The sequence below is a fragment of the Trichechus manatus genome, unplaced genomic scaffold (genome assembly GCF_000243295.1).
Source record: "Trichechus manatus latirostris isolate Lorelei unplaced genomic scaffold, TriManLat1.0 scaffold00035, whole genome shotgun sequence".
NCBI classification, from domain to species: domain Eukaryota; kingdom Metazoa; phylum Chordata; class Mammalia; order Sirenia; family Trichechidae; genus Trichechus; species Trichechus manatus.
Window position 1 is genome coordinate 18,186,734 of NW_004443971.1, and position 13,716 is coordinate 18,200,449.

Here is a 13,716-nt window from a genome sequence, read left to right on the forward strand (position 1 = left end):
ATTAATGGCAGTACTAAACTCTAGAAAATGAATGTTTTATAGTTCATGACAGATTTCCTAGGAATACAATCCATAGTCTTAGGTGTACACTTCACTTATTTTTTTTAAGATAAAAATCATAGACATATAATTCCATGCTCTAGTGCAGTGGACCTCACCTTCCGGTTGATGCATTTCTCACAGCGTAATAGACCTTCTGAGCCACTACTGTATTGCTCCTTTTCTGACAACTTTCCTTTTGCAGAAAAAAAGAAAAAATCTCCAGCTGTCTTCTTAAACTAGCAGCAAGTTTCCAAGTATTTTTTGTCACATCGAAAGAATAGATCCAAGTGGAAAATACACATTTAACACAGAACATCCGCAGTCAGAAGATGTCACGTGCCGCTGAAATTGCCAAGGAAAACTTGTAGATATTTAAAACGGAGAATTTTTTCTGTTGGTATTTTGAAGCAGTTTACAGATAAAATAGACACTTCATGCTGGACCATTGAACGTGAGAACTGTAAATTTTAACTACGTTGTCTAATAAATGCCCCAACCAAGTTTCAGTAGAAGAAACCAAGGCACAAGAGTTCGAGTGACTAATGAGAGAAGTGAAAGCAAGCTTTATTTCCTGCTGGTACCCATCGTGGATGGTTCCCAGTTCCCTTTTCTCATTAATAAGTAACCTTAACATAAATTAGGAACTGTTGCTTCACTCTAATCGTTACTTCTTTTCATGAGTTAAGTAAGAGTAGGGTACTACACAACGTAAGGATTTATTGCTAATTGTGTGAATATAATAGTAAAAGAATTAGAGTGTGAGCACAAAATAAATTAGATGAATGGAAAGAAATTGATGACGCATAGCTCAAGACATTTAAAATAAAACCAACCTAAAGGTAGTATGTGACCAGTGTAATAAGCTGAAGCAGAATCCACCAAAAGGAGTCGTTTTTATTATTTCTTTGGAAAATACCATTATTCTTAAGGTTTCTTCTAGCTCCTAAACAATTTTTTAAGACTATGAGGCTTTTAAAAAGATTGGGAACTATAAAAGAGCTCTACAAATATTTTAAATAAAATGAAAACTGTATTTTAATATGTGCTTCCATATTATGTATATAAACATACAACACATTTAATGTCTTATGTACAACAAAAGATAATGATTGGATTATACTGTGATATATTCATATCAATTCCTTATAAAAAGCAGTCCAACATTTTAGAAATTCAGAGTAAATGCACTTCAATGAAAATCTGGGACAGACTTTAATATGGAAAATATGCACATGTAATAATACTATATTTCTCATATCAATGTTGAATTCTGTAGAAGTAGCTATATTATGCTTCATATGCAAATATTAATCACAGATAAATTTGCACTTCTATTTTAATCCTTTGGGTACATATATATATATATAAATATAAATAATATTTGTTTCTTTTAAAGATGTTTATTTAAGTTTATTGAATTTCACAGACATAATTTTTTGGCCCAAAACATTAAGGAATGACTTGCACATATTATACAGAGAATAATGTATGTTGCAAAATTGTAAACACCATGTGAAGATAACAAGATAGGCTCACTTGAAATTTTAAATTGAATTAAGCGAGCATGAGGAAATACTGTATTAAATGCCTATACACAGAGTCTAAGTTTCCAAATGTTAATTTAGTTAACTTTCTTGTAACTATGCACTCACACATTTATATGCCATCTCTAGAAGTAAAACAGTAAACTATAAGATATATATGAGTAGGACAATGAGGACATCTTGAGGTCATTCTAGAAATGTACGTGTTATTCTTACAGAGAGACCACACACTATTTATGATTTAGAAAGTAAATCTCTTAACCTAAGTTAACATTTCCATTAAAAATTGTGTGTTTTATCCTTCATGAAAACAAAAAGGCAAAGCTTCTCAAGAACATTTAGAGAGCCCTAGAAAATTCTTTTTTTTCTCTCTCCCACACACACACATACGTGCAAAGGTCGCAAATAAGCTGCTTTTGTTGAATGATAGATAAAATTTTAAAATAACCAACAGACTGTACAAAACTTTTCAGAAAACGATCTTAAATATTTTCCCACAATATTAAAAATAGAAGTTCCCCACAAACATTGGTCCAATGCACTGCTTTACTCCACTGTATACCTATTTTCCTCTCCTACTTCTAGAAAATTAGAAATAACAGCTAATAGGAGGCTTTCAGTTGCCTCATTTATGTCTTTTTCTATGCACTTTGGGTTAAAGCTGGACTTGTAGAACCATTGGCAGAACTTTCTGGTTCCTCAGTGCCACTCATGGGTTCAGAACATTTAGCCTCTTTGTTTTCTTCCTGGGTTTTATCTACGGCATCAACGGGACTAATGGAATTCACATCTTGCTTTGGTTTGTCCACTTCATTATCAAATTCAATTTTATCTTCTTGTTTGTTGCCTTTCTTTATTTGTCCATTCTGGGCAGGGTAGATGCTGGCAATGATGTCATACAGGAATTGGTATTGCTCCTAGTAAAGGAAAGAAATCATATGAAGAAAGTTTACATAATTATTTTTGTGTCAGATAAAATTAGCAAGAACTAATCACTGACTTGTGAAAGTACTGGATGGCATAAAGCTACTCTGATATATTCTGATATAAAGAACATTCTGAATGGCTTAGTCTCCTTACAGTTCTAAAGGACTGACCATGGAGTACTATTCAAAATTTGCCTTCTAACAACACCAAACTCGTGTCAATTCTTCTCGCTTGCCATGTGGTTTCTCATTTCCATTCCTTTACTCATGATGCCACTTTTGCTATAATGCTTATCCTCTTGGCTAATGCCCACACATCATTTAAGAATCTGAACAGGAATCACCTGTTGATTTAAGTACACTTTTCTGTTATTTCACGTTCTACATTATGAGGTAAATATCTGGCTTTTCCCACACTAAACAGTGAGCCCCTTGATGGCAAGAGCAGATAGTAGGCACTCAGTGTATCTTTTAAATCAGTATGTGCCAGCTCAATGTGATACATAATTAAAAGCTGCATACATTTTAGTGAGTGATTAAGTTTATATTGTGAATAATTACTAATTTCTAGACTATCACCTACAGTTGCTACCACTTATAGAGACTACATAGTAGTATGATTACAAAAATGCCACATTTATTACTCTCCCTGTATCTACACTCTGCAATGTGACTTTACAGCCCCTTTAACAAGAAGTTGCATCAGATCTAGGCTGGCCTTGTGATTTGTTTGGCATCTAGAATGCAGAGGAAGTTTTGTGCCAGTTCCAAGCCTGGGCCTCAAGAGGTAGGTCTTACACACTTCCATTCTCCCTCCTATATGTGAATATGCCCAGCATCCTGGATGGAAGGGAGACATTTAGCCCATACGTGGCTGTTGCTATAGCTAAATGCAAGCCAACTCCAGCCGACAGGCAACTGAGCTCAATTTAGACAAGCTAGACCCCAGGGGAACCATCAGCTGATGGCATGCATATGAGTGAGCTTGGTGCAAATTGGCTGAGCCTTATGAGACCAGCAGAGCCATCCCACTGACCAATATTGAACTATAATAAATGTTATTTTTTAAGCCACTAAGTTTTGGGGTCATCTCTTATACAATAATATTACTTGATGTGGAATTCCCAAAAATAAACCAAACCCACTGCCACTGAGTGGACTCTGACTCATAGAGACCCTATACGAGATATGGGATTAAAGGTTAGGAAATTCATGAGCGTTTTAAAAAACTGAGAAAATATTTTTCATGATCTACAACAACAAATTTCAGGCAAACTCTAGTTAATTATTTCTCATTGATATTGACAATAATTCAATATGAATTATCATGTAAAAAATTGAAGCAAAAAAAGAATAATAGAAAAGAAAATCAAAGAAAAGAAAACTGCCAAAGCAAAATTGCAAAACATGTTAAAAGCAATGGTGAAGTATACTTACAAAGGAGGAAACCATTCCCGGCCTTGCTCTGCGTAGAGATTTGACTACTTGAAAAACGTCTACCACCTCTTCTGTTTCTGCACTTTCCAGGAGATTTAATAAGGCACAGAATAGTCCTGTTTGCTGAGATCCATCCCTACAAATGGAAGAAAAGGGGAAAAAGGAAACATAATTCTACTTTTGGTGGAGGAAGTAGTATTTGATTAAAAATTGAAGTAGAGAATATTTTCCACTTCATATTTACAATAATTATTTTATTCCAATATCTTTAAAAGCCAAATTACTTATGCTAAATCCATCCTTGGACAAAATTTTTCAATTTAGAAATATAATAATCTTACAGTTTAAAAGATATGTGTCTTAGGCTTTAAAAATGTACTTTACTCTCTTTAGTACTTTATAGATTTTAATGCCTTTTTATTTACATCTGAAATTGTTAGGTCAAATATCTTAATTCCAAATTAATAAATGAAGATACTGAGACTTAGCGCAGAAAATGACAAGGTTAGAAAGTGATGGAACCAGAAATATTAGATTTTATATTATGTAAATTACTAAACATTTTTCTCCTTCTCTTTTCTGCCTCCCTATCACTTTCTGCTTATGTTTCCACTTCTGCATCAGTAGGAAAGTGCCGCATGATGCAAATTTTCATTAGAAACAGGTCAACAAAATGATTGATCAAACTATGAGAGGTACGAAATGTTACAATAAAGCTTCAATTAAAAGAATACGTTAGGAACAGGATTTTTTATTCATTGAACAAAAATTAAAGAACATATAGTAGGTACTCAACCATATCCTAAGAAATGCATGTAGTTTTAAAACCTAAATGCCCCTTCTTCAACTTTTTTCCCAAGTAAATTTCACCTTTGAAAACTCAAACAAATGCTAAAAAGTATATTTCTCTAAGAACTTGATTCGAGGATATGTAATTCCAAAAGTAATAGTAATGAAGCTTTCTCAGAATTTCTAAAAGCATTTCATTAGATTTACATTTCTCATTTTACTTTAATATTTCCACGTAAATGTTTTATATTATGCATCCTTCTTTCAATCTCTTATTGAAGGTGAATATGTATGCATTTTACAAAGAAGTTTAAGAATCTGAATAACAAAAAACTAATAAATCAAGTATTATTATTTATATTATTCAAGTCTTTTCCTTTGGAGTCAGTTTAGAAAAATTAAATGATAGGTTAAAAATCAAAGTTGCTAACCATTGAGATTTCAGTTAATATGTAGTTTAAGATATGTTTACTGAAGGCAAAGCATTCAGTAACACCTCTGGACTCTATAACATCTAATAGAGTGGATCAATGCATATAAGCATGTATTAAGTATCATATGCATCCACCTATTAGTCCATAGATCCTTCCATTCATTCATTAATTCATTCATAACACATTACATTCCAGGCTCAATCTCAGGTACTGCAGAATCAAAGATGATATGATACTGAGTATTGAGGAACTCCCCATCTAAACTTATTGCATTATAATATAATAATATCTATTATATTTCTAAAACAGTTATGCTATGAAACTAGAAGTGAGAGAGCGATTACTCCATAAGAGACTTTGACTGTGGTCATGTGTTTTATATAGCAGGATAAATAGAATTTAAGAGAAAGTGTGAACCAGGACAGCAAGTTTACGATGAGTTTCAGAGCATATGTTATCAAACCCCACCCACCTGCAGTGAATGAGGAGAGGCACACTCCTGTGGTTCTTATTCCCTTCAGTGGATTTCTTCATGGGAAGTTTTTGTCTGAGGCTCTGAATCATAGAGATTAATTCTTTGGGTTCTGCAGGAAGTTCTGCATTCCACTTATTATATTGATACTGATACACAGTTCCGGTATCTTTCCTCTAAAATCAGAAGTAAAGGGAGAATTAACTCCAGCAAAATTCAGTCCATTACGTAATCTGATAGTCACATTTTCTTCACAATTACTTTCATTTCCATCATTTAAGAATTTTTTTCTGAAATATTATGTGGCAATATTATCTAGTTGTTTGCTTTCATCGAGTAATTTGTATTAGTTTTGCTTCCAGATCAGTTACATCAAAGATATATACTCCTGAAATTATTTATGTACCTTGCCATGTCTCAGTTCAAATTCACGGAGGGTGTAAGCTGAAGACGTGTTTGTGTCTTTCATATCAATTTCTATATCTCCATACGTCTGCTTTCCTTCTCCCCAGTACTGAGCACAGTTCTCCTAGATAAGAAAGAACATGGTTCAACAACTGCTGCACAAATGTTCTGCTTATTATTTAAATTATTTGGAGGACTTCTTCCATCTTTCTTCCTCTCTCTTTCTGTCTCCTCTCCCTTCCTATTAAATGAAAAGTATCATTGCATTCTAAAATTGAAGTCCCAAATCAATTTTAAGTTATTTTGGAGAATCATTTAACAAATACATAATGTTTCCTTTTGCAAGTAAAGGGAACCTGGGAATAACCAAGTTGGCCAGGAAAGTGCAGGAACACTCTGTGTTGCCTAGTGTAGGTCTTTGAGAATTGTCCCTCCCTTTCAGACCTTTATGATCACCTCTTTCAAAATCAATAGATTGAACTGATGACTGCCATATCCCCTCCACTGACTCATGTCTCACTGTAACTTCGGTGGTCCTTCAGGAAAGAGATTGCATCTTTTGGAGTTCTGCCTCTGTATCTTGACGGTCAGCACCATGAGCAGATCTATTTAAAATCACAGAATCTCTGAGCCGAGGGTCAGACTGAAGAATAGGTGAATCACAGAGGCATCTCTTCTCTCTGCAAACTCTTCTCCACTAACTACAGACCCACACTTGATGACACAGATAGACATCCATCCTCCCAACCCCATTCTATGCCCTGGGTCTCAAATTTAGAAGAAAAGAAAGATGTGCTGGCATTCCATGCTGGTAATATGAGTATATAACTCAAAAAAAAAAAAAAAAAAGCCTGGACTTGACAATAGTGGGTTTTGTTTTGGGTTGTGTACATGGGTAAAGAGCCAGGGAAAAGAGACAGACAGTTACAAAGAAGCAAAATAAACCATGAATCTTATTGCATGCTTATGAGGGTATCTGCTGAATAAGGTTGAACATGTTAGATACTGTGTTAGCTGCTAAAACTAAATGAAATCTAAGGCAAAGGAAATTTTAGTAATAACTCAAGGTGTTAAAGAAGAAATCAAATACATGTCACAGACATTACGTAGGGGATCAAATAAGATCTTTGGGTCACTTCCAACTATAGTATTTAATGGTAATAAATATTACATTAGTATAAAGAAGGAAGGATTGTTTTAGATAAAACTGTATAGAAGTTTTGATTTGCTAGAAGAATAGGATCACAATGGGAAGAGAGGAAATAGTCAAGTACACGGAATGTCACAAAATGCTCACAGATGTGAATGCAAATGGCTTGTTAAGACTCAGTCAGTAAACTTATTTGTCCAGAGTAGAGAGTGTGTAAACCAGAAAAATGGGTGAAAAGTGCTAAGATATATGAGGGCCCGATTAGTTAAGATCTTAAGTATCAGATTAAGGAGTTTGATTTTTATCTTGAGGAAAATAGAGGGGAAATGTACCTTTTTAGCAAGAAATGTCACTGGAAGTGCAATGTTGTAGATAACCTGTGAGATGAGTAAAAGACTGGAGAGGGGAAACCATGAGCGAGTGCCAGAGTCCATTCAAGAGATGATGAAGGCCAACACTTGGATGGAAGCAGGAAGAACATACACATGGCATTGTGTGTGAGAGAGAGAAAATAGACACTGGCATAGAGATCAAGAAAGTAATCCAACAATGGAGAATGATACTTATGACCGTAGGACAGAACGACTTTTTAAACAAAATTCTCGAAAGTACAAACCTGATCGCCAGTCTTCAGCTCTGTCAGCATAACAATAACTTTGACTTTTCTTTGGAATATCATCTGCCAAAAGTCACCAATGGTCTCTTTCAGTGGTCCCTGAGCAGCAATCATCATTTCAGGTTTCCAGTAACTCTTAAAATAATAATAATAATAATAATGAGACTCTCTGTTACTATTGCTAACTGAAGTGCGAGCAGTGGATTCTTAAAACAGCCATTTGGAAATACAGCCACTTAGTTTGATATCAGTGCTGCTACATAAAAATGTTAAGATTCTGAGGTCCAAGAAACAATGTGGTCTCTATATGCAAAATACTTCTTCAGTTAATGAAAATCTCTAGCTAATAAGGTACAATCAAGATTAGAACATATTACCTTGAAAAACTAACAAGTTTCCCTTCCAAAAAAAATATCATTTTCTTTAAAACGGTTTAGTGTAATCGTAAAAAGGAATTGCTTAAGCATTTCAAATTATCTTCATCATGTCTCTGGTTTAATTGTTGTCTTTACACTCTTACAATAGCTTTCATAATGAGTAATTAAACAATGAATAATTAAAGTAATATTCTATTAATGTGTGTTTTAGATCAATTTGGAAAAAATATAAATCCAACATAGTATATACGCAGTGTTTATTGATTAACTAAAGGGTCCATGTTTGAATTCTCAGTAAAAAAAAAAAAAAATTTACGTGACACAGAGCCACTTAATTATTCAGGTAATCTGAATGAAAAGTCTTGAACTAAACAGCGTTAAATCTACAAGTTTAGACTTAGATGCCTAAGTGTAAACATTTTCAAATATTTGTATGTTCTCAAATTTTGTTTTTTTAAGTTAATGTGGTTATAGTCATATATGTCATAACATATAACCAGTAGAAATGTCTTGTTTTATATCAATTCATTAGGTTTTGATATAGTTTAGTCTTTTAATAAGTTAAAATATAAAAAAATTGAACAAAACGTTCAAGAGTCAGTCAACATATAGTCAGGGCTAAGCACATCATTCTGTTACAAATTCTTTAATGAATAGCCATAATAACATAGATCTATTTATTTGAAAGGTCAGATCCTGAACTTTGGAAATTGAAGTACCTACCATTATAAAAGATGCATTGACGTATCTGCTGGTTTCCTCGGAGTCACTGTCATCCTCAGATGATTCATCTGAATCATGCTCACTCTCTTTGCTCATTTCCAGTTCATGTTTAAGTGGCACTCTGTTAAAGTCATCTATGTGAAACGAATTAGTAGTGAGTCTTACTGTAAAAAAATCAAAGCTCTGCTTGACTGTCACATGAAAATTAGGGGGAGGAAAGGAATTTAGAAGTGATAGATTACATTATGTTGCTCTTTGATTTATTGATCTACGTAGAATGACACTTTACGTGAAATTGAGTATCATTGACTAACAAAATATCTTTTTAAATCTAAGGAAGAAAAGTACCTAACAAGGGGCAGAAAAAACATGAAACATAACTCTGTTAAAAAATCGATAGATACCAATGATGTTCTGTCTGATTAGTCAATCTTTGATACATTAAAACAAAACTTGCTGCTGTTGAGTCGATTCTGACCCCCAGTGACCCTATAGGACAGAGCAGAACTGCCCCATGGGGTTTCCAAGGAGCAGCTGGCGGATTCAAACAGTCGACCTTTTGGTTAGCAGCCAAAGGCATAACCACTGCACCACCAGCCTCCTCTCTGATACATACACATTAGTTTTCCATGAAATATCATCATTCTGATAGATATGTTAAAAAAAAATACTAGCTTAGGTTTTCATTCCTCAGCTGTATCCTAATAACATTAAATTGATAATCTTAGTTAAAGAGATGTCTCGGATAAATTATTATTTAGTCCAGAAACTTATTTAGCCCATAATTTACTACAGTTTCTTAATTTTTCAATTATAATAACCTGGCCAGATGATATAACTAACTATACCACCCTCAATTTCTTATTTTAAAACATATTCATAAAAAATTCTGCAGAAATTAAGTAGGTCAACTATACACTGATTTCATTGGATTTGATTATATAATTTATCAGCATGGGTTATATTTTTCTATGCTATTTCTGCTGCTTGCCACTAGATAAATTATACCCATTGCCGTCGAGTTGATTCCAACTCATAGTGACTCTATAGGACAGAGTAGAACTGCCCCACAGAGTTTCCAAGGAGCGCCTAGGTGGATTTGAACTGCTGACCTTTTGGTTAGCAGCCGTGGCTGTTAACTACTACGCCACCAGAGTTTCCAGATAAATTATAGTTGTAGTTGTACCAAATGGGGTTGTGTCCGTATGCTCAAACAGTAGAATTAAGACTTCAAAACTGCAACTTTTGATCTGTTAAATTTCAATGATTACTTTTTAAAAAGTATCTATATAAGACCAAAGCCTCAACAGCTATTTTAAAGCATAGATGAGAAGGCTGTGGGGCATGGAGATTAAATAAATCGAAGTGAAACAACTAGAACAGAAATAATAAGAATCTTGACAAATGTGAAGAATGTAACCAATGTCACTGATCAATATGTCTAGAAACTGTGGAATGAGAGAGGGTTTTGCTGTGCATATTTTTAACAAAAATAAAATAAAATAAGAATAAAAAAAAATTCAATGATTGACAGTTTACAGAATACACCCACTTTCAAACTCCCAGATATAAAGGAAAGAAGAGAACAAAAGTATGTAAGGTTTTGTATTTGGAAATTATCCTGGAGTAAACAGCTGAAATAAACTAAAGATGAGAGACAGCTGGTAAAGGCAACTTGGCCTTTTTTCTCCCGGCTGTAGAGATTTCATCTTTCTGAAAAACCATTTTGGAAATAACAGGTAGAAGAAAAAACAAAATAAAACCCACTGAATACAGTCTATCTATGACTCTAAAGTCCCTGGTAACTGTTTGGGGTTCAAAATATTTGCTGTAAGTAAAATTTAAATAGTCTGTTAACCTCTTCCCCACGGTTAACCAAATATGAAAAACTTGCTTCAAAGATAATTTTCCTCATATTAAACAAATCCAAAAGAGAGCTTAACTTTATCTGATGTAAAAGTAAGGTAAAATAAAATACATACATGGAATGATGTTAGAATTCCTGTTTTTGCTTCTATTTTCTGCTTGATTTCCAATGTGCTGTGTCCTCCAGCTCCTATATGAAGGAAGCCTCTGAAGAAAAAATAATAATAATAATGGAAAAGTCCTTAAGAAAAAATTTAAATATTGATTATTTTATTGTGATATAACATGCTTCCTCATAAAAGTATTTTGTCAAGCTCTGTGAAATTTATAGGTCACCATTTTAAAGTTTACCTCTGAATTCTTCTTTTTAGTCTCTTAGCCTTTTGTACGCTTGACATGATTTTGACATACAATTATATAATACAATATGCTTCCTACTTAAGAGCTGCTGGGTATCAAAGTAATTTTTTGTCACACAATTTTAAAACACTATACTAATGTTATCCATATTGCAAAAAAGCAATGGTAAATTATTTTAAATAATCAGAAATAAACTCTTCAGACACAGCATTCACAGAAGACAGGGCATGTGCTTCCAATAGTTGATACTTCGTTTACGCCTTCCAGACACGTTTCCTTCTCACTCCCAGTAGCTAATCAGTCAGCAAGACCTATCATTTCTACTGTAGAAGCTCTCAAATCCTTTTACTTTTCTCTCTTCCTACTTAGTCCAGTCCACTTCAGCAACTTCCCATCATTGTTAAGAAGCCGCCAATCCCCTTAACATAGCATAAGGGCCCTTGGGGATACACCCCTGACCACCTTTCAGGCTTTATCCCCTTCTAGGCTCCTCTTTACATATCAAGCTTGAGCCAAACCAATTTCCTCAATTCCTGGAAAGGGCCATGCTGTCTGCTCTCGAATGTCTCACAAGGGTTTTTTGTTGTTGTTGTTTTTCTGCCTGGATTACTCTTTCTCCTTTTGTCACTCTGCTAATTTCTACTTACCCTTTAGGTATCAGTCTAAGTGCCACTTTCTTCTGGAAGACCTTCTGCCAGCAATCCTCCCCTCCCACTAGACCCTAAATAAATATTTGTCAAGTGGATGAATAAACAGGAATAGCTCATCACAAACAACATATACAATTCAGTAACGTTACATATGTGTGTGTGTGTGTGTGTGTGTGTGTGTGTATAGAAAAAAGGGGGGAGGGGAAACAGTTGGCTATCAAGTTGATTCTAACCCCATGTGTGTCAGAGTACAACTGTGCTCCATAGCATTTTCAATGACTATGACCTTTCAGAAGCAGACTGCCAAGCCTTTCTTCTGAGGTGACTCTGAGGACTCGCCACTTGCAGGTCTCAAGTACCAATCTCTGTATCTCCCAACCTTATTTAGTTTTAGACTTAGCTAACTGTGTGGTCTTCTTAAGGTGGTCATCAGTCTTGGGTTACTTCACCATTGGGAAGAAGGATCTATCCAACATCACAGTCTCTTAATTCCTTAGCTTCATCACCTCCAATGACCTTTCCCTTCACTACTCAGCTATTCTACCCTCCACTTTTATCATTTTACCTTTGTAGGTTTTGTTTCGAAAAATTGCTTCATCTTTAAAATCATGATTGCAACCATCCCTGTCATTGACAAATACCCCCTAGTTTTCTCAGTCTTATACTCTAGTACCTTCAGTCTAGCAATCTTCAATCCAGTCAAAATCCCTACAGGTTGCTCACACTGCTTTCTCAATGTGCCTCATGTCCTTCATATCAACAATTCATGTGTTATTGTCCACCACTATAATTATTCATTTTCAAACACCCTCAACTCCTTTGGACTGCACTCTCAATTAGCCACTTTTCAAAATTCTAGATGGATTTAACCCAGCTATCTGCATACATGGAGCCCTGATGGCACTGTGGTTAAGAGCTCGGCTGCTAACCAAAAGGTTTGCAGTTCGAATCCACCAGCCTCTCCTTGGAAAACCTATGGGCAGTTTTACTCTGTCCGATAGGGCTGCTATGAGTTGGAATCAACTTGAAGGCAACAGGTTTATCTGCATACACAACATCTACCCCCAAAGAGCTTAATGCTACTGTAGAGAACAAGTCAACCAACTGACTGGTCTCTCCTTATAGTCATGACCATAAATTTCAAATAATCAAACAATAAACCATTTCTGACAGTCCTACTACCTCTGACCAGGGAGTTTGCTTTCCGACTTTTGAGGTAACTATTTCATACCCTTTCGCTTCATCAAGTCTTAAGCTCTTCTTACCCTGCTCAGTCCTATCCCCCTCAACTCTCAACAGATGGCAAATATTTATTTCTCATTATTTCTTGAGAAATAAAAGGCAATCATTTAAGAACTGCTTCAACTTCCCATCACCAAATCTACCAACCTACGTCCAACTCTGTCCTCTATTTCTGTGTGCCTTTCTGCTCAGATGCAGTTAAGTGCTGTGTTTCTATCAGAGTTATAGCCACTAGCTGTGCTCTGCATCCCATTCTCTCATGTCTTCTCTCTGTGTCTACTTGCAAATCACTTTGACTCTTGTGCCTAGAATTAATTACACTTGGCACAGAGCAGAGACTCAATCATTTTTGTTTAGTGAAAGAACTATTTCTTATGGTGACTATATGTAAATTTAATTTAATTAAATGTCTCCAGTGAATGCGTATATTTGGTTTAATAGGGTTAGTGTACCAGCTAAAAAAGCAACAAAGCAATATAATAAAACACCTCGCTGCTCAAGACTACCCTATGTCTTCTCATTCTTCCAATATAGGGCACTTCCAAATAGTGCAGGTTTCTGACGGATTGTGTTACTTGGTAATTGCATACTTCATCCCCTGCCCCTACCTCAGTCCTACTTAGATTCTAAACATTAAATGATTCTGCATCTGATTAAATGCACATATCTGGTCTTGTTTTGAA

The 13,716-nt window shown here is 34.9% G+C and overlaps 1 protein-coding gene across 10 annotated transcripts in view; it reads right to left on the reverse strand.

Annotated features, from left to right (window-relative positions):
• Nucleotides 1–1,050: 1,050 nt before the first annotated feature.
• The window catches only part of PTPRC (protein tyrosine phosphatase receptor type C), a 130,848-nt gene continuing 118,182 nt past the window's right edge, over nt 1,051–13,716 (reverse strand). For all 10 annotated transcript variants that reach the window (XM_023730353.1, XM_023730351.1, XM_023730360.1 and 7 more), the window contains 7 exons: nt 10,898–10,988; nt 8,916–9,049; nt 7,816–7,950; nt 6,051–6,173; nt 5,645–5,820; nt 3,950–4,085; nt 1,051–2,503 (listed from right to left, as the gene is read on the reverse strand). In XM_023730353.1, the coding sequence (XP_023586121.1) occupies nt 2,228–2,503; nt 3,950–4,085; nt 5,645–5,820; nt 6,051–6,173; nt 7,816–7,950; nt 8,916–9,049; nt 10,898–10,988 (1,071 nt within the window). In that variant the 3' untranslated portion in view covers nt 1,051–2,227. The remainder of the gene's footprint in view (nt 2,504–3,949; nt 4,086–5,644; nt 5,821–6,050; nt 6,174–7,815; nt 7,951–8,915; nt 9,050–10,897; nt 10,989–13,716) is intronic.